Source organism: Eubalaena glacialis, chromosome 1 (assembly GCF_028564815.1).
Source record: "Eubalaena glacialis isolate mEubGla1 chromosome 1, mEubGla1.1.hap2.+ XY, whole genome shotgun sequence".
Lineage (NCBI taxonomy): Eukaryota > Metazoa > Chordata > Mammalia > Artiodactyla > Balaenidae > Eubalaena > Eubalaena glacialis.
Window position 1 is genome coordinate 126478031 of NC_083716.1, and position 22046 is coordinate 126500076.

The following is a 22046-nucleotide window of genomic DNA, read 5'->3' on the forward strand; positions in this document are numbered from 1 at the left end:
AAAGGATGGGGGCAGGAGGAGGGATAAACAGGAGTTTGGTATTTAAAAAAAGAAAGAGATGTATTGCAAGGAATTGGCTTATGTGATTACAGGGCTGGCTAGGCAAGTCCCAGATCCACAGGGCCAAGCAGAAGGGCAGGCTGGGACTTTAAGGCAGAATTTCTTCTTCCTCAGGGAAGCCTCAGCTTTGCTCTTTTTTTTTTTTTTTTAAAATGATTTTTTTTTGAGATGGACTATTTTTGAAGTCTTTATTGAATTTGTTACAATATTGCTTCTGTTTTACGTTTTGGTTTTTTGGCCGCAAGGCATGTGGGATCTTAGCTCCCGACCAAGGATCGAACCCACACCCCCTGCATTGGAAGGCGAAGTCTTAACCACTGGACCGCCAGGGAAGAAGTCCCATCAGAATTGCTCTTAATGCCTTTCAACTGACTGGATCAAACCCACCCAGATTATCAAGGAGAATCTCCTTAAAGTCAATTGATAATAGGTGTTAATCGCATCCACAAAATTCCTTCACAGCAACACCTACTTGAGTGTTTGATTGAACGACTGGGGACTACAGCCTCACCAGCTGACACATGAAATTGACCATCACACTAGGTAACACACTCACACTCCGGACCAGGTCCATCAGACGGTCACCCTAAGAGCACTCATTGGTGGGCAACCACTAAAGAACCTGAATTGTTCCTCACACTTATAAATACCGGGGCTACAGCAGAGGTTGTTACTGGCAAAGTTTACACAGGAGAGTGTGGTTTATGCCAGAATCTGAAAGCTTCTTAACACCTAAAAGAGACAATGTGGAAAAGTGCCACACACAGCACCCTTTCGAGCAAACTGACTTTGCTAGGTCCTCACATAAATGAATATTTTGTCTCTCTCATAGTTTGAGAACAAAACAGAAAAAGAAAAATGATATGCCAAAAGCAAAAACTAAAAAGGAAAACTAAACAAACATGAAACTCACTTACCCGCCCCCTAAAACTGAGTGTGAACAAAATAAAGATGAGAGCTTAATGAACTAGAAGGAAAATCAACTTGATCTACAGAATCAGAAGCAGGTTTTTTAAAAAGATAAATAGAACTTTTGGCAAGCTAGCTTCAGAGACAAAAAGAGCATCAATAAACACTAGCAATAAAAGAGGGCACATAAGTACTGATGAATTAGAGATTTTTAAATCATATGAGAGTAATATGAACAACTTTAATGCAATAAATTTGAAAGCCTAAATAAAATGGGCAATTTTCTAGAAAAACAAATTTTGAAAAATGTTCCAAAAACATAAACTATAAAATATTTGAGATGGTGAGAAAAAAGCCTCAATAATAATAATGATGATCATAATAATAGAAGCAGCAAACACCTATTGTAGGACTAAGTGTTGGACACTTTTTAAAATGCTTTTAATGTGCATTAACTGAGTTAAGCGTTACAACTCTATGAGCGAGGCACTAATGTTATGTTTATTTTACACATGAGAAAACCGGAACCAAAGAGGTGAAGTAACTGGTCCCAGTGCCACAGCTAATTCATGCAGGCGGTCTGGCCCCAGAGTTCGCCATTTTAACAGACAGCATCCTTCACTGTCTCTCCAAAGGGCAGCAGCCCCAAGTTTGAGTTCTATTAAAACTTAAATGAACAAGTAATTCCTACATTATAACCAGTACTCCAAAGCACAGAAAAAAGAAGAAAAGCTTACATAACCCATTACATGTGATACACAAGGACAGGGGCTTTAGACCAATGTCAGTTATGAGCATAGATACAAAAATCCTAAATGAAATAGTAAGTGGAAACCAGCAATGGATTAAAATAATAATACTATCTGGCCAAGCAGGGTTTATTTGAAAATGCAAGGATGACTTAATATTAGACTATTGATTAATTAAAATATGAACATGTTAAAGAAAAGAAATATCTCAGAGTACACAGAAAAATTACTCAAAATTCCACACATATTTGTGATTAAAAAAAAAATCCTCCTAGCAAAAAAGAAATGGAGCCATCACTCCAAAATCAGCAGCAAACCATTCAATATTGTACTAAAGATCTTAGCTAAGAAACAAGACAAGAAAAAAAGAAAAACGTTACAATGGGAAGGGAGAAACTGTCATTATATAATATACCCTATTACAATTGGAAGGGAGAAACTGTCATTATATAATATATCCAAAATAATCAACTGAAAAACAAAACTAATTTTTACAAATCGGCAAGGTTACAGACTAACAAAATCAATATCCAAATATCATTACCTCTTTTATGCAGTAATAATTTAGAAAATGAAATATATATAAAGCAACAGAACTCAGAAACTATATGGGAATAGCCCTAACAAAAATGTCTAAGGTCCGTATGGAGAAGATTATAAAACTTCACTACAGGACATAAAGGAAAACCCGAATGGAGAAAGATGAAATGGAGGGGAGGATTAAATAGCTTAAAAAAGCCAGTTCTCTCAAAATTAATGAACTGAAAGCAACTCACACAATACTTCAAGAGGATTTTTCATTACACTTGTCAAACTGACTTTGAAATTCATATGAAGTACTAGAAATGCAACATTAGTCAAAACCACTTTGAAAACCCTAGAAAAGAGGGTGACCAAACGTTAAGACTTACTGTAATTACAGAAATTCTAAAAGTATGACACTAGAACGGAATGAACCAAAAGATCCACGGAACAGAACCTCAAATACAAAGGCAGCCATGCACCCACGGGAATTTGGCGTATGATGGTTGTAGCCTTTGAAATGGTAATGGGAAAGTAGTATAATCACCTGAGGGCGGGAAAAAAAATCAACAAAATTGGATGTCTACCTTATACCAAACACAAAAATAAATTCTAGACGAACTAAAGGTCTAATTTTAAAGTCTAATTTCTTACGTGCATGAAAAGAAAATAAGAAGATAAAGGCATATATTTTTATGGCATCAGGGTGGTAAGGTATTCTTTTTTTTTTTTTTAAGCAAAATGTAAGTTTTATTACCATTAAAGTTGATGTTGAAGAACATGGCTTAGATGTGCTGCAAAACTGGTTTCCAAATCTGATCTCCATAAATAGACCGACAGGAAAAGCACAGGTCTTCCCAGGGGAGGAAGAACCTTTGTATCAAATGAGCAAAGGTTAAGAGAACTTGTGCTCTCTGCAGACAGACAGATCTCAAAGAGAGATAGGGAGAGGCCCTTCTCCCCAATACACCAATCAGATAAGAAAGCAACTTCTTCCCTGGGGAAGAGTGAATGAAAGGGCAGAGACAGGCCAAGATTATTTTAATAGATGATTCTTTCATATGAAAGGAAATAGTAGGAATGAGAAATAACCATTTATCCTAAAAAAAAAAACCTAATGCAGACTCTCAGTTTGTGTTACTGGAGGATTATGCATAAACCAATGGATGGATGGATGGATTTATTTATTTACTCATTCATCCATTCATTTATTCACATTCATGCACTATTATTATCTAATTCACAGGAGTAAAAGCACTCTTAATCCCTTACCTTCTCCAGTGAAACACAACCACCGCAACCCCTTAAAGGAAAGGATTGATAAATTTCATTACACCAAAATGGAAGGCGGGGGCAAGGGGTTACTTCTAAAATTATTTGCAACTTGTATACGACAAGACTGATACTCAGACCATATAAATAACTCCTAAGAACCAATAAGAAAAAGACAACAACAGAGAAATGGGCAAAGTAGCAGCTTATAAAAGAGGAAACACAAACGACAAAATAAACGATTTTTTAAGTATAATCAACTTCACCGAAAATCAAGGGAAAGCAAACTAAAATGAAATACCGTTTCTCACCCATTAGACTGAAAAAACGTGATAAGTTTGAAGATATCAAATATGGTGACATTCTGAGAACGTAAACTGGTACAGCCACAGTGAAGGGCAAATTGGCAGTATTTATTAAAACACGTGCACCCTCTACTGTCCAAAAATTCCTCTCCAAGACATTACCCTCAGGAAACACCATCTGCCCACACTACATATTACCATGATAGTACAACAAGGTTCATTCTAACAGTTTTGATATAGTGAAAAAGCTGGAAACAACCCAATGTCCATCAACGGGAGAGGGGTTAAAGGTACATGAATTTATATGATGGGCAATTAACATCATAAATAGTCTAGATTTAAACAACATGTTGATTTTTAAAGTTGCAGTGTGATATATACAATATCCATCGATGTAATAGCACATACAATATTGGATTTCCTATGGATATAAATATGTATCACAAAAATTTAGGGTGATGGTCAAAGGAGCCATATATATGGGCTGCCTCACCTGTGCATCACCTATTCACATACATCACTAGCATCACAGCACAAAGAGAGGACTCTAGGCTATAAATGGGAAGGGGGGTGGGGTGCATTTGGAATAAGCCCTCCTTGCAAGCGATGTTTCTCCCACAGGGGTGAAAAATGTCCACGGCAAGGTCCCAGGCAATCTCTGTTTGGAGTTCCTTGAAAGATGAGCTCCTCTTGGTTACAATGTTTTCCTAAGAGCGGTTCTAGCCTGTCACCTGGTAGGGCCAATGGCCTCATGCATGCAACACATTTATTGAGTTTCTGCTACATGCCAAACCCTATTAGGTGCTGGGAGAACAGCAAGGCTAAGTCCTCAAACAGTCTACAGTCTACTCAGGGAGGCGAGTAGACAGGAAATTACACTGCAGTGTGACCAGCGGTCAGCAGGAGGTGCCATGGGAGCACAGAGGACGGGCACCTATATTGGGGCTGGGTGGCATTGGGGCAATTCTAGATGGGATTCGGGTGGGGACGAGGAGGGGGTTAGTTACAATAGGAGGACAGCAGGCAGACCTTGTGCAATACTAACTTTCACCAATGCTGTTTCTCACTAGCAAAAGGGGGGAATCGTGGACAACCACAGCTCTCAACAGTGAGAGCTTTAACTCAGCTGTTTCCTCTCATAACCCTCTCCACACATACCCTCCCTCTTTGAAATGCCACCACACAGAAAATAAAGGAGAAAGTCCAGGGTCCCTCCTAAAGCAGCTGACCTTCACGAGCGCCCACAGTCAGCCTAGTTCTCGTGTTCTACCTCTGTTCGGAAAGTTCTTTAGGGTAAAGATCCTATATTGAGTCCATGGGGGCTCGGATGATAAGAGAGCCCACTTTCATAGGATTGCTTAAGAAATAAGAATTTTTACCCAGTGCACCCCTAACTATTTCCCAGTATCAACTGTTTCCCTAACAATCCAGTAACACGTATGGCTTTGTCACCAAATACTCACATTCTAGTCACAGGCAGACTATTCCAAAGTACTAGCACCGCTCCTGTGATGGGGGATGGAGCACAAGTAATTTACAGGAGGAGCTCTCATCACTGAAGGAACTTCGTCCGAAATGCTCTGCTGCACTAGGATGTACTGTGTGCACCAGGTACACGGGTATACTTCAGTCAACACTTGAGAAATAAAAAGGCATTCAGTATGGTTCTCTCCATTAGCTAAACGACAAACAGAAGAACAGAAATGTTATGAGGACTGTTGTCCATGTTATACTTAGGGAAGTGAATGAAAAAAATAACTACCTTAAAATGTTAAACAAACACCTTTTGAAAAAAAAAAATTTTTTTTCTTCCTTCCAAAGATAACAATGCTCTCAAAACCTTTTTTCTCAAAAGAGAAAAAAGTGCTAAGTTAGAGCGATAAGTTCTCTCATTCTCATACCAAGAGATTAAATAAGTTTCCCAAGGTCAAGTATAGACACATTTGAATAGCAGCATATTCGACCTTGACCCAGCAACGCCCATCTTTGATAAACACCCGTATCTTTAAATACACAGATGTTCCTAGGACATAGAGAGGAATGAGCACGTTTCCCTCACTCCTTGCCTTCCTTTCTCTTCTCCAGTTTTGGTACCGTAACCCAGCATCCCCCTAAGACAGGTTTTTGGTAGCAGGTGTCATGCTGGAATCTTCAAGGCCACAGGGAAGATGTCAGGGGTGGGCAGAGGAGTTCACGCCCATTGAGTTGAGTGTGGGAAATGCTAGATGTGGAGTTTAATTCAGAATCTTCTGTGAGAATAAGTCTCTGGGCTATATTTTCTCAACTTGGAAACTGAACCAGTTGTATTAGTTTTTCTTAAAAGCTGACTTTTGGGTCTCAAACCCTGTGGTACTTCAGGAGACAATCCATGGAACGGAATGAGCCCTCTTGACCAGTCAAGGACCTGGTTCCATTTGCCATGGGCGTCTCTGACAGTGGATCTTATACAGTTATTTTATTTTTCTATCTGAGGTGTTGTTTCCTTGTTATAAAATGGCAGTGGGTCTGATGTCTCTGCCTACTTCGGAAATACTGCGAAGGTCTAATGAGCCTCAAGCTAAAAAGCCCTTTTTTGAAGCAGAAAACGCAAAGAGGCATAATAGAAATAGAGCAACATGGCAGACGGATCACGGACATATCATATTCTGATTAAAATCCTAGGCTTACACAGCAAGGAAAAGAGAACCAATCAGAGCCCCTTCAGAGCAATTTCCCAGGTAACACCTGAACTGACAAACAAATCATACTGTATGCAAGGAACTGAAAGGACAGACCACCCACACTTTCAGGTTTAAAACGGTTAATACTCTCAAGAGGCAGAGCCTCCAGCAGGCACTTCAGGGGTGTTTCTGGCAACTGCACGAGATCAGTCATGATCTCATGACTTCATTGGACTCATGAAGCTCTCATGAGCTTCATTTCAGCAGAAGCTCCTTTTACTATGTACCTCTGATGACGGCTGTCATATTTAGCCTACTATTTACACTTTCCCCTCTTATCATACACTTTTTCTTCATGTTATTGACTATAGTATAACTTGTAGCAGTACTGTCCACATCTCAGGTACTGAACATGTGGGTTACACTGAGAAAACTAAACCCTCACTTCACAGCATCTTAAAATATTTATCCTATTATAATAGATCTGAGCAGGATTCCTATCTGGTGTAGCAATGTGAGGTCATTTGTGGCCAAGCATAGCATCTGGATGTATTGATACTTGAACTGTACATATTTAAAGTAGACAGCTTAATCAGCATGAACAATTTTTTTTTTTTTTTTTTTTACTATTTATTTATTTCTTTAGGCTCCTCCAGGTCTTAGTTGCAGCACGTGGGATCCTTTCTTAGTCACGGCATGCAGGCTCTCAGTTGCGGCATGCAGACTCTTAGTTGTGACATGCATGCAGGATCTAGTTCCCCAACCGGTGATTGAACCTGGGTCTCCTGAATTGGGATCATGGAGCCTTACCCACTGGACCACCAGGAAAGTCCCAGTGTTGACTTTTTTTATGCCTATGAAACCACCACCAAAAGCAAGAGGATATTTCCATCACCCTCAATAGTTTCCTTGTGACTCTTTAATAATCCCTCCCCCGCCTCTAACACCACATCCTCTGGCAACCACTATCTGCCTTCTGTCACTAGAGACTAGATTGCACCTAAAATTTTATGTAAGTGGAATGATACAGGCATACCTCCTTTTACTGTGCTTCACAGATACCGTATTTTCTATAAATTGAAGGTTTGTGGCAACCCTGCATCGAGCAGGTCTATCAGTGCCATTTCCCAATAGCGTTTGCTCACTCTGTGTCTCTCTGTCACATTTTGGTAATTCTCACTCTATTTCAAACTTTTTCGTTATAATTATATTTGCTGTGGTGATCTGTGACCAGTGGTCTTTGATGTTACCCACAACTCGATGAAGACTCAAGATGACGGTTAGTATTTTCAGCAATAAAGTATTTTTTAAAATTAAGGTATATACATTGCTTTTTTAGATACAATATTACTGCACACTTACTACAGTATACTATAAATGTAACTTTTCTATGTACTGGGAAACCTACAAATCTACACGACTCACTTTATTGAGATATTCTCTATATTGTGATGGTCTGGAGCCAAATCCACAACATCTCCAAGATATGCCCGCATATTATATATTTCCTTCTTTTTTCTTTAAAGCTATGTGTTTGCACATAGCTTTTTTTTTAAATTTATTAATTAATTAATTAATTTATTTATTTTTGGCTGCGTTGGGTCTTCGTTGCTGCGCACGGGCTTTCTCTAGTTGTGGAGAACGGGGGATACTCTTCGTTGCGGTGTGCAGGTTTCTCATTGCAGTGGCTTCTCTTGCTGTGGAACACCAGCTCTAGGCGTGCAGGCTCAGTAGTTGTGGCTCGTGGGCTCTAGAGCTCAGGCTCAGTGGTTGTGGCGCACAGGCTTAGTTGCTCCGCAGCATGTGGGATCCTCCTGGACCAGGGCTTGAACTCGCATCCCCTGCATTGGCAGGCGGATTCTTAACCACTGCGCCACCAGGGAAGTCCCTAGTATATGTTTCCTTTTGCTTTGCGTTTGGAACCCACCTTAATTATTCTGAGTTTCATCCATGTTGTTGCATGAGTCAGTGGTGCTTTTTTATGGCTGAGTAGTATTCCATTGTATGGAGGTACCACAATTTCACCTATTGATAGACATTTGGATTCTTTCCAGTTTTTGATATTAGAAATAAAAATGCAATAAACGTTTGTGTAAGGGTCTTTGTACATATGTATATGTTCATTTCTCTTGGGTAAATACCTGGTCCTGGAATGGCTAGGTTATATGGTAGACAGATGTTTAACTTTTTTTTTTAATTAATTAATTAATTTATTTATTTTTGGCTGTGTTGGGTCTTCGTTTCTGTGCAAGGGCTTTCTCTCTAGTTGTGGCAAGTGGGGGCCACTCTTCATCGCGGTGCGCGGGCCTCTCACTATCGCAGCCTCTCTTGTTGCGGAGCACAGGCTCCAGACGCGCAGGCTCAGTAGTTGTGGCTCACGGGGCTAGTTGCTCCACGGCATGTGGGATCTTCCCAGACAAGGGCTCGAACCCGTGTCCCCTGCATTGGCAGGCAGATTCTCAACCACTGCGCCACCAGGGAAGCCCAGATGTTTAACTTTTTAACGAACTTCTGAACTCTTTTCTAAAGTAGATGAACCATTTTACTCTCTAATCATCAATGTATGTGAGCCCTAGACGCTCCACGTACTTTTTTGTTTTTTCAATTTTAGACATTCAAATGGTTATGTAGTGGTATCTTATGGTGGTTTTAATTTGTAATTCTTTGGTGACTAATAATGTTGAGCATTTTTTCACATGCTTATTGGCCATTCATTTATCTGTTCTTTTGGGAATTGTCTGGTAAATCTTATGCCTATTCTCTTATTGGATTGTTTGTCTTCTTATTAAACTGTTCTTTATACATTCTGGAGGCAAGTCTTTTGTCTGATCTGTGTGTGTTGTCTGTGCAGTCTTGTCATTTTCTTATTGGTGTCTTGGAAGAGAAAAGGTTTTTTACTTTAATGAAGTCCAATTTTCTACTTTTTTTTTTTATGTTATGGTTCAAGCTTTTAGTGCCATATCTAAGACACTTCGCTTATCCCAACGTTGCAAAAATTTTCTCTTTTGTTTTCCTTTAGAAGTTTTAGGGGTTTAGATTTTACATTGAGGTTTATGATCCATTTTGAGGTAATTTTTATATAAAGGTGAATGTCCATTTTTGTCCATAAAGCTTTCCAGTTGCTCCAGCACCGTTTGTGGAAAAGAGACTTTTCTTTCCTCCATTGAATTGCCCTGACGCCTTCGTTGAAAGCCAGTTGACCAGATATGTATGCATCTATTTCTGGGCTCTATTCTCCTTGAGCTCACTTGAGCCAATAATAACCCACTCTGATCCGTGCTCAGTTCTCTTCTGTTTAGAAGGCGGTAGGCCCGTGGCTTTAGGATGAATGAGGAGGTCAGTCTTGCTGCAGTGATGGAATTATTCTGTCTAAAGTAACAAGAGTGGGACACCACTGATGGTCTAACAGCAGGAATTTCTGCCTTTCTTTGTGCAGTGCTGGGGAGATGCTGGCAGGGTGGATGGATGGTGAGGACCTTGACTGTGTGCAATTGTTTGTTTTTAAAGTATTTGTCAATGCGACTCCCAAATTAAATTCAGAGTTATGCTCGAGAGCGTGTCATACGGGAAGATGAATCTATCGCTGATGGCGGATCCAGGAATTAGAGGTTATTGCACAAGAAGGCGTCCACAGCATTACCCAACCTGAGTTGAAAATAGGATCCTTGAAGGCATTTCCTGGATGGTTCAATACAGCCTAAGCTTCCAGAACTAAAGGCATCAGAAGGTCCACCAACTTCCTTAGAAATCTCTTCTCTGGTCCAACAACAATAGTATTAGCCAGCATTCATTCACCAGTTATGTGCTAAGCACATCACCTGCATCTTTTTATTCTGTTTCTTAACAATCTTATAGAGAAGACTGTTAAGATTGTCTTCTTATTATTTCCATTTTACAAAGAGACTGAGGCAGAGAAGGCTGAGCCACATGCTCTAGCTTCCTCTAGTCAGGAAGGGGCAAGAGTTGGGCGCTGTCTCCCTGTCTTCAGCTCCAACGTCTTTAACCACAAGGTGACACTGCCTCAGAGCACTCAGTACAAGAGCCTTGAGAAACTCGCTCCCATGGATGAGGCACTTGCCTCAGAATATCTGAGGCTGACGAGCTGACTGGGTGGGTAGCATCTCGGTGAAATTGCTCACCCAGCCCCAAACCTTCACTGCTGGCCCCAACATCCTCCCTCAGGTCCTCCTGTTAACCAGCTCCTACCTCCAAAGGGATGCCATGCAGAATGGACCTGAAAGACCACCGGGGCAGGCTGAGGGAAGGCAAGGTTTGGACCTGAGGTGACAAGAGAAACGGGAAGGAAGGGATGAGCATCTTTGAGAGCAGCAGAGACTAAAGCGGGGGAAGGAAGGACTTGAAGGGAAACGCCCGAGGAGGAGGTAGCAGGCAGGGAGTGACGGAAGGTACCAGAAAGAGAAGGAATGAGGGTAGAGGTGAGATTTCCAAGAAAGTGGGCAAGGAGGGAGCTCAGAGGGTTAACTGTGGGAAGGAGAGGCCCTGAGTGAGAGGGAAGGATGAAAGGGAGGGGGCAAATGGTCCCCTGTACTGAAAACAGGGGTGTGGGGATGGGGCAGGCTGGGCCGTCTCCATCTTCTCCACAAGGTAAAGACGCACCAAGGGCCAGATAAGAAACAGCTAAAGAACATAAGTAACTCCTATCCACCCACAACAGAGACTGAACGCTAAACACTTCGCAAACACAAAAGCCTACAAATCCAAGAATCATCGTCACTTCCGTAGGAAGATCCTGAGGGAAAGTTCTCGGCTGTGGACTTGTATTACCCTGAAATATCTGTTACAAGAGTTTTCTCTCTAGCTTTGCTCCTAAGAGTGGGATCTCATTGGAGGCTCTTGCAGACACACCACTGACCTCCCCCAGCTCTGCAGAGCCAGCCCACCCTTGGAGTGCAGGAGACTCGCAGCAACATTGCGTGAAGACATGCACCCATGAAAGCAGGCAACCACCCCACCAGAAGCCACCTTCATGTCCCACGAGGACTGGAAATGAAACAGAGCTCATGACTGGCGGCCTGCAAGAAAATGAGCAATTGTGAGGGGCTCCCTTTTATTGGTGGAAGCCCCCTTGTTCTGGTGGGTGGGATGGACTCTCAGGGAAGAACTTAGCAGGGAGAGAGACAAGGGGAAGTCTGAAGGCAACCTCGCTACTCAAGGAAGAAGAATAAAAATGATGCTGAGCCATCACTCCTGACCCACAACACAGTTATTTTTCCTTTCTTCCTTTTGCCTCCTTCTCCCTTACGTTTTTCTCTCTCTATTCCTTCCTCTCACCCAGACATGCTGGTGTCAACAGAGAACAAAGGCACGAGAAACAAAACAGGCTCACAAGGACCCCACGGCTCCTGTAGCTCCTCTGCCCTCGAGAGCTCCCTCCTCCCCGGGTCCCCCCCTGCCCTGCCCAGTGCCCACTCGTCCTCCGGATGTCACGTGGAGGGAGCGCTCCTCCAGGAAGGCCCCAACACGCCTCCCCCATGCCAGGCTTGATATGAAGGTCTTCTCTGTTCTCATGCGATCGTCTCTACCACAACCCTCATCACCCGAACCAAATGTATCGGTTTCTGGGTCTCTCCCCAGCTGTGAGATCCCTGGGAGCAAAAGCCAGCTCCTATGAGAAGTCAAGGACTTTGCAGGGAAATGAAAAACTTCAGCCGTTGGTGCTAGTTGACTTTGAATCCCCAGTGCCTAGACAGGGGGTCCGGGGATCAGGACGCATTCACATGGTAGCAACTGTGATTATTATCAGCATGTGACCATAGGTTATTCACTGCCAATCGGGAATCATGCAGGATTTTAATTATAATTGTTATCACTATTAGGGCACATGACTTAAGGAGGTTAGACCCAGACACTGGTCAAGAGCTCAAGGTAAAGAAGTCACAGTCTACTAACAGAGGAGCTAATGAGCTGGTCTAACACAACAGGACACAGAGAGAAAGTGTGTGGGAAAGGACGGGACCTCTCCGGCGCTGGGATCAGAAACAATACTTTCTTCTTTTGTAAAGTACATGACGGTTGACAGAGCCTTTGCACGTTCATCACATCATTTAATTCTCACAACTTCTGTTGTGGAGTAGGGGGCATGGCGCCCATTTACAAAGAGGAAACCGTCGCTCAGAGAGGAAACGCAATCTGCTGGAAGCCACACAGCCAACGAGCGGTGAGTTAGGCTTAGAGGACAAGCCTTCCGACAGCACGCCGCTTCCCCGAAACGGAGTGGCCCAGAGTTGGCTACTGCAAGCTGAAGCCAGAGAGAGAACAGCACTAGTTCCATCCAGCCAGAGGGAGGGGGACCAGGAGGCAGGAAAGAGGGATGGAGGGGCCCGTCTGAAATGAACTCAGGCCACAAGTTGGAACTTTGATGAGCAGGTCAGAAACATTAAACATCAGACGGTTAAGAGCAGCAGCCGCCATGGCAGCACTGTCTTCTCATGACGATTACCTTAAACAAACGGCTCACTTGATCCATACCATGAACCTCTGGTGGAAGTACTGTCCCCACTGTGCGTATTAGGAAGCCCAGGGCAGGGGGATGGAGCGACTTGCCTGCGGCGGTCACGTGGGTACGAGGGGCGGGGAGGGCGGGGGGGGGTCACACTTCCGAGAGCTCAGCCCCCCCGTCACGCCCACATCCCTCCCACACGCTAAGCAGCTTCCCTAAAGCACCTTCTTCCACGGGATTCCATGTAACCCCTGAGTCCTCTCAATTCACACTTGGCCTACTTCTCCATTGCTTCTTGGTTCACCCGCCTGCAGGTTTTTCAAGAGACAAAGTAAGGGGAGCACACCCTGGTCAGTGGCACAGGGTGCAGGGGGCCCGCATGGTGAGGGCAGTAGTGGAAGCCAGAAAAGCCAGGGATGGGACCAGCTGGGGGTCGGGGCACCCCAATCTGAAGATGAGAAGACAGAAAAGGAAAAACAAAACAAAAAAGCAAATTCAAAAAGAAGAAGAAGAAGAAAGAAGACAGAAGTCCCGGACCTGAAATGCCAACAAACAGCAGGAACATGGAAGCTCACAGTTACCAGGAGCCAGGACAGCCCCAGATGGGGAGACAAGGGTTCAAATCCAGGCACTGCCACCAGCCAGCCGATGACCTCGGGAAGATCACTTCAGCTTTCCGAGCCCCCCTGTGCCACCATAACAGAGAAGCATAGCACCTGTCCCTGCCTACCAAAGCGGGCTGTGGCAGGTGTAAAAACAGCAAGACGATGATACTCCTTTCAAAGCAGCCCCAGACATAAGGCCAGACTATCACCACCGCATCTGCGGCACCACCCATGCTCCCCAACTTCTAGAACCATAGTTCATGCAGAGTTTCTGAGAAGGTTCTTTTGGAATCTGTTTTATCAATGATCCTACACGACCCCATGCAGGTCGTGAGGGAGCAGATTTAAGCCATTTGCTCGTAAAGCCCTCACAGCAGACGTTGCAGACTCCCGTCTGGGGGTCCCCTGAGAGCATAGCTGGCCAGACTCCTCCAGCATGAGGCCACTGAGGGGCAGGTGACATCACGGCTCAGAGCCAGCTGACTTCACAGGTGGGAAATTCCTAACGGCATAGCTTTCTTGTTCAAAACTCACCCATTCTTACAATTACTCACACTCTGAGAACTGTGCAGGCGACATTACAAAGAAAGCTGCCCAGGACACTTCCCTGGTGGCGCAGTGGTTAAGAATCCACCTGCCAGTGCAGGGGACACGAGTTCGAGCCCTGGTCCGGGAAGATCCCACATGCCGCGGAGCAACAAAGTCTGTGCGCCACAACTACTGAGCCTGCGCTCTAGAGCCCGTGAGCCACAACTACCGAGCCCACGTGCCACAACTACTGAAGCCCATGCACCTAGAGCCCGTGCTCCACAAGAGAAGCCACTGCAATGAGAAGCCCGCGCACTGCAACAAAGAGTGGTCCTCACTCGCCGCAGCTAGAGAAAGCCCGAGCGCAGTAAAAAAGACCCAACGCAGCCAAAAATAAAATATAATAAAACCTTTAAAAAAAAAAAGAAAAAGAAAAAAGAAAGCCGCTGGAGCGAGGGGTGGGAGCAGGACAGACCTGGGGCAGGGAAAACACTGCTTCAGACAAACCCACAGTAACAACTTGATGGAAATCACACATCAAAAGGCAATTCTGCAGATGAGGGCAAGAGTGAATCTGTAACTTGGACCTAAAATTCAGAACATCAAGGCCATGAACACCAGTCTCCCTGGTTTCTACCGCCACAGGCCAGGAGCAGCCAAGAGGCACAGGCTGTATTTGGCCTGCGGGAAACTGACTCCCAACCAGGGTTCCCAAAATTTAATTAGTTGCCCATTTATTTCACATTAAACATAGATTTCCATGGCAATTCCGCTAAGGGGCCGACCCTTCCTCTGCGCACACGTTGTCTGGATGCCACAGACCCAGGCAGTTTCTCCTGTTTTCGGGACTGGCTTCTCTGAGCATCTGAGTTTGTGGCTGCTAATTCAGATGAGACATTGTGGACGGACGCTCATCTTGAATGACTGCAGGCCAGGGGTTTGGGTTCCCCAAACTTCTAGAGCAGAGAGTAGGAAACCAAAGGACTCAGGATTGAAATGCTGTCAGATAACACCTGGCAGCATTTACCTGGTCCCCGTGTGCCACTCAGCTGATCAGAAGCCCTCCCCTCTGGAAACAGGAGATCACAGGCCTTTGTTACCTTTCTGTTAACTCTGAAGGCTTAACAAACAAAACAAAACAAGAAACCACCTTACATCTTTCCTTAGAGTTCTGATGAGATGACCATAAACAGGTGTGATTTTTAAATCCCACACCAGGACTAATAAAAGATGCAATGGGTGTGAGCCCTCCCGGGACAGGGCCAGTCTCGGTACAATCATGGAGCTCTTCACCCTCTCCCATCCCAGCCAGGGTGGGCATCAGACATTATACCTTGATGTGGAATTTAACTTGGTGAGCTTCTTCTCTTAAGAGTGTATGCACTATAAGATATAAGACTGTTCCCAGTTTAAAATGGTTCCGCTTTCAAGCCAAGAACAAGGAGGGCCACGAACAAGGGTCCATGAGCACAGCTACCTATTCCACATCAAGTGAGCCGCGCTACACATTAATTTTTAATGTCTAAATAAATGAATGCATCAACTAGCCCAGGGCTGAAAATTCCCACCAATAAACATTTCTTAGAGTGGAGTCAGATTTCCATCCCTTATAAAATGCAAAGATGTTATCTGACTGACATCTTAATCAATCACGCTTAATACTTTTATGTCTACATTTTACCTAAGCTTCAGATTCTGATGGCATGGAACACAGGATAGCCAGTATGATGGAGGAAAAGGATGGAAAAGTCCAGGATCCCAGGCAACCAGGAAGATCAAGGTGAGACAAGCACAATGTAAGAGGAAGCACACAGAGTATAAGACATGGGATTGTTTGTTTGAGCTAGCTCTGCTGAAGAAGACCAAATCCATAGGTAGGTACACTCCTACCCTGCTCTCCGTCTTTCCTCCGTGTCGTGGAGATATTAGAGAACATGTTCCTTGCCAGCTGCGATGATAAATAACGGTTAACGTCGTCGGGAGTTACTAAAGGAATGGCTCTAATGTCTGTTTCAAGTTGGTGGGGGTGGGCACACAGTACAACTTAGAGCAGTCACCTTAATAGCTCTACTAAATGCAGTGTAATGCCTCGCTTCATTTTCATCTTCCCTATACACACACAAATGCAATACGTTACCCCCAAAAGATCAACATGTATTTTTCTAAAAGTGAAATTAAAGGTCTCATAATTTAGGCCTTTTATAAGATGGTGCACATAGCCAAGCTCAAACCAAATCACATCCTAAAAGAAGAGCCCATAATTTTGTATTAAATCACTATGTAACTTACACACAGGTACATTTCATTTCACAGCATTTTTTTTTTTTTTTTTAACAAATTGAAAGTTTGTGGCAACCCTGTGTTGAGCAAGTCTATCGGCACCATTTTTCCAACAGCATTTCCTCACTTCGTGTCCCTGTGTCACATGTTGTTAATTCTCGCAATATTTCAAACTTTTTCATGATTGTTATACTTGTTATGGTGATCTGTAATGAGTGATCTTTGTTACTATTGCAAAAAGATTAAGACTTGCTGAAGGCTCAGATGATAGTTCCTGTTTTTTGCAATCAAGTATTTTTTTAATCAAGGTATGTACTTTTTTTTTTTAGACATAATGCTATTGAGTACTTAATAGACTACAGCATAGTGTAAACATAACTTCTACGTGCACTGGGAAACCAAAAAATTTGTGTGATTTGCTTTATTGCATTATTTGCTTTACTGCGGTGATCTGGCACCAAACCCGCGATATCTCTGAGGTATGTCTGTACAGTGAAGCATTGTAATGGCAGCATCTTAATCTGCTGGTAGGTAAATCAGCTGCCTTCTAACATGAAGATAGCCTGATAGGAGAGTGTGAAAATATTTCTTATCACAGCAATCATAAGGGGCGGGGGAAAAACAAAGAATCAGAGTGCCAAAAGAAAGAATCTGGGTGCCTCTCACCCAGAAAACAAGGCAGTCAAAGACACACTTTAATATGAAATTGTGTCCTCCAGTTTTTGCATCTGAATGTCAGTTGTGTCAGAAAGCCTAAGTGAACAGATTTATATACTGAATTGAGGTACAAAGGAAAAAAATAATTCTTATTATAGTAGTAATTGAATGGACACAGAACAACAGATGCAAACAACACAGATCGGATCACTCTGCTATATAAAAATCGCTCCATTTCTCTTAACATAAAAGACTTCAAAAGTAGTCAAAAGATCTAAGAAGAGGACACAGAACCCAGTACCAGCTCAACTGCCTTTTTATCTTGCCCAGTGCTTCTCCCCACCAAGTCATTCACATTCTACAGTGAGTTCTTCTGGACTCCTAAATATTGTATGTTTTCTCTCCACCTGCCCAACTTCCCCCAGTACATCTGGGGTGAGAGGTAACACAGGAGGCTGGTACCGTCAGGAAAGACTCTCAAGACAAAAGAAGAACCTTACCACTTCCGGGAGCAGCTTAGTCGAGAGGTCATGGATGGCTTTGACCACTATGCATACGGATGACAGAAGGAATATCACCCCCAAGATGACACAGGCTCTGCAAAGAAACAGAACATTGGGACTCTTTACTGGGAGAACTCCACCCTGTTGATTTACACAATGACAGTGACAGTGACACAGCCCGAGGCACTGGGATCCACCGTAATTTGCCACACTCCCACCATGACCACCCCTAGTCTCAGAACTGATACAGAATCATCTCCAGAAGAATACAGTTCAGAGATGTATCACCAAAATCAATCCCGTGGGAAAGGGGCTCACCATGGTACATGACCTCACAGCATCCCATGAATGCTGGTGTGGGAGGGTCTTCAAGGCCGTGAAATCCTTCCCCCTTGCCTGGCAACACAACATTTCACTCCTCCTCCAGCTGGAGGGTGCAGAGTTTAATAGCAAAGAGTGGAGGCTTTGGAGGGAGTGGGGGAGGGATGGATTGGGAGTGTGGGACTAGCAGATGCAAACTATTATAATACAGAATGGATAAACAACAAGGTCCTACTGTATAGCACACAGAACCATATTCAATATCCTGGGATAATCCATAATGGAAAGTAATATGAAAAATTTTATATATAACTGAATCACTTTGCTGTATAGCAGATATTAACAACATTGAAAATCAACTATACTTCAATAAAATAAATTTAAAAAAAAAGAGAGTGGAGGCTCTGGCATGAGACATCCCAAGCTCTACCATTTAACCTGTTGGTTGATCTTGGTCAAGCTACCAAACTTCTTTTAGCCTCATTTTCCTCACCTGTCAAATGGGAATACTATTTCCTACCTGAGGATGAAATGAGGTAATTGCACAGAGCACAAAAAAGTTACCCATTAATGTTGGCTTAAACAAAGTAACTGAAAAGCCCACCCTGGATGTCTCTTGATGATATGACAGGATAGACACCTTTGGATTTTCCCAAAGAGAAAAAGAAGGAATAATTTGGTAATGACAAAAGAAGAGTGTTCATGGCAGGATGGAGCGATTCTTTTAAAAGAAATGAGAGGGGAGAAGGAAGGAGGAGGTCAGCCAAGACACCCACCACAGGGGGAGGAAGGAGCGAGTTAGGGATGAGGCCAAGGGTAAAGCCAGAGGACACCCAGACAAGGGTTAGGGGTGGGAGCTGGGAGGACGTCTACGGGCTTGGGATGCATCAGCTGTCTCTGGCAACCCAGACACAACAACTCACAGAAGAAAGACAGACAGAAAATGAAAGTAAATCTGAGGAAATGATGATAGTAATACAAGGGTCAAAATACCAAACGAAAATGAAAAGAGAGAGAAAAGAGAAACAAATACAAGAATGACTGCAGTCAACCCTAGATCATTCCTGTCCCAACATGAGGTCACCATCATTTGGCAGCCGTCTCAGCCCTCTTCCCCAGCTATCAGATAAAATCATTTTTCATTACCCACCTTGGATTCCCTTCTCTGCACTAACGGAATGGCCCAAAGTGGCACCTGCTTAGAATCCTAGCCAACCCCAAACCTAAAAGTCAGAAATAAGCATGTAAACAGGCTGCTTGGAGTCTACTCAGTAGGCTTCTAATTAACACGTTAGTTGTAGGTTTTATTCTTTCAAAAACACAGACAGAAAGAAAGGATCATTGCGGGCTGGGGTGAAACACAAAAGAACATAGAGATGTAGGAAAAGTAACGAACAGGCTGGGGCTCTTGGTACAGGCTTGAGCAAAAGAAAATCCTGGCCCTGTAAACCAAAAGGATAATCTGCCCTGGGTGCCATACATCCCCATAAGGAGCCAGGGAAAAAACATGCACTCAAGGGGGAAAAAGATAAAGCAGGCCAAAAGCACACAGGGACGCAACAGCAGGAGAGAAGAAGGCTAACGTAGGCAATGTGCCGGGCCTGGTCACCACAGTCCTGCCAGGGTGCTTGGGTCAGAGGGGCCACAGCCGAGAGGACAGTCATGCAGGATGAGGTGGCTTACTGGAGGGCCCTTTAACTGACGAGATACTGGGGCAGGACCAGGGATTCCAGGGCTTGGGGGAATCAAAGCTCCCAAAGCAACTGGCCCGAGGCCCAGCTGTGCCACAGGGAAGACGGCTATGGACCCGCTGTGACTGGCACTTGAAGCAACCATTTCTTCAAGCAAATGTGACCGTGAGAGGTGCCATTTCAGGAAAAGAGCCTAAAAGTCAGGCCTCCATTCAAAAAGCTCCTGAGTGACTAGCAGAGACGCTCTCTGATTCATCCTTTCAGATAAATTCAACCCCCAACTTAGCTTCTCGGCCCCGAGGGCAACTTACACTCCCCTGGGGAATTTTTTGGAACAGTGGCCCAAGGACTGCTCCTTGGGTCAATTTCATCAGAATCTCTGGGGGTGAACCCAGGCATCTGTATTTGTTTAAAAGCTCCCCAGAAACAGAACTAGACCCACAGACATAGAAAACAAACTTATGGTTACCAAAGGGGAAAGGGATGGGGAGGGATAAATTAGGAGTTTAGAATTAACATACACACACTATTATATATAAAATAGATAACCAGCAAGGACCTACTATATAGCACAGGGAACTATACTCAATATTTTGTAATAACCTATAAGGGAAAAGAATCTGAAAAAGAATATTATATATATGCATGTGTGTGTGTGTGTGTGTGTGTGTGTGTATATCTGAATCTCTTAGCTGTACACCTGAAACTAACACAACATTGTAAATCAACTCTACTTCAATTAAAAAAAAGTAAAAGCTCCCCAGGCAATTCCCTGAAGAATCTCTCACCCAGGACTAGACCCAGGGGAGGCCATGTCTTTAGGGAGCTTCCACTGTGGGGTAAAAATCCATCACTCTCTGGACAGAGGGCGCAGTCACCCCAGGTGCTGAGGAAGGAAGGGTCTAATGGTCCCTAAGAGACTTGCAGTATATCTGTTACTTGATCAGCCCTTTCTCCCTGAGACATGAATAGCGCAGCCACCACTTGGGTGCTAGACCTTCTACAATTTATCACAACATCCCCAAGAAGCCTCCATCTCCATAATCCTCTTAGGGGGACAGGAACAAATGTCTGAGCTGCTTCCTGACAGGGAAGAGTGACGCTGCAGGACTCTATGTTTCTCCTGATCACTGCAGGCATACCTTGATAATGCACAAAAGGTGGATTTGGATTTTGCTGGATTTTGTTAAGGAGACAGGTATGCAGTGGTCTCCTTACATAATATCTTGCTTATACATTTTTAATCAAAACTACCTACCAATCCCTTAAGGGCGAGAACCATATTTTTATTTCTCAATATCTACAGCAGCACACAACAGCTGCCCCTTCATGCATCTGTAGAGTGGATGTAATCATTAACTGATTACGTAATCACTAGCTGACTTGTAAGCTCCCCCCCCTAGAGTTTAAAGGGGCATCAACCGCGTACCAGTGGGCTTGGGAAGAGGAAAGGGACTCCTAACACTTGAGCCAAAATGCCTATGGAATAGCCCACACTGTAAAACAACTCTGAAATGTAATGAAAAAAATCCAAAGAAATGGATGATTTGGTTTATTCGCGTTGAATTTTACAGATCTGTCGTCATATTTCCTTCACAAATATACCTATGAATATGCTCAAAATGTTTCAAAAACCTATCTTCATCTTCTTTTAAATGTGTTGCAAATTCAAAAGCCCACAGTCACCCTTCCATCAACACTGCTGGAAGCCTGTGTGTCAGAGCTCCCCCAGAGCTGAAAGCAGCTATTATGAGCAGAGGGTGTGATGCTATTTTTTAACGTGTTATTAATAATATATTGTGTTTACACAGCAGCTTTCTCCTCAGGTGCTCAGAGGTGCACATCGGCTCATAAATGCCCCGGTGGCCACTCACCAGACCTGGGTTTTTGTTTTTCTGTTATTTTATGGATTGGGACCTGGGGGGTGGCGAGAGTTATGTTTCGTAAACACAAGGAGTCGAAATGGGAAAGTCGAGGATTTGGAAGCCTTGCCCAAAGTCACCGCAGCAGTTTGAAGTCCACCCAGAAATAAAAGCCGGGTCTCCTGACGCCCTCCCAGTGTTCAGCCACCCGAAGGCTCTGGCCATTCACGTGACATCCTCACCCCACCACTGCCCTGGGGCTGCGATTGTCTCCAGGATGCGGGGAAGATTTGGGTCAGGAGCAAATACTGCAAATATGGCGGCTTCTGAATCGGCAAGTGTGGGCTGTTTCCTGGTTTGGGGGGAGACGGACGGGGGGCGGGGGGAGAGCGGGGGAGGGGAATTGTTCCATCAGCGCACCTTGGCCTTCACCTGGAGAGGCTAGCCTGGCACATAAAGAGGGCAGTGTGCCCGCAGAGCCAGGTCACCGCAGTGAAGGCAGACTTCTCCTCCCTCCAGCCCAAATCCCACAGCAGGAAAACACTGATTCAGAAAGAGGCAAATGATGGCTTTTACAACCTGTTTTTTGGATTGTTTTTTTAATCCACGCACTGGCTTATTTAAGAGATCTCCAATCCTTACCATATATTTGCCTTTCCTAT

At 43.8% G+C, this 22046-nt stretch overlaps 1 protein-coding gene across 2 annotated transcripts in view; it reads right to left on the minus strand.

Moving 5' to 3' along the window:
* The window catches only part of TMEM163 (transmembrane protein 163), a 252880-nt gene that overhangs the window by 27963 nt on the left and 202871 nt on the right, over nucleotides 1-22046 (minus strand). For both annotated transcript variants that reach the window (XM_061183348.1, XM_061183338.1), the window contains one exon: nucleotides 17508-17604. In XM_061183348.1, the coding sequence (XP_061039331.1) occupies nucleotides 17508-17604 (97 nt within the window). The remainder of the gene's footprint in view (nucleotides 1-17507; nucleotides 17605-22046) is intronic.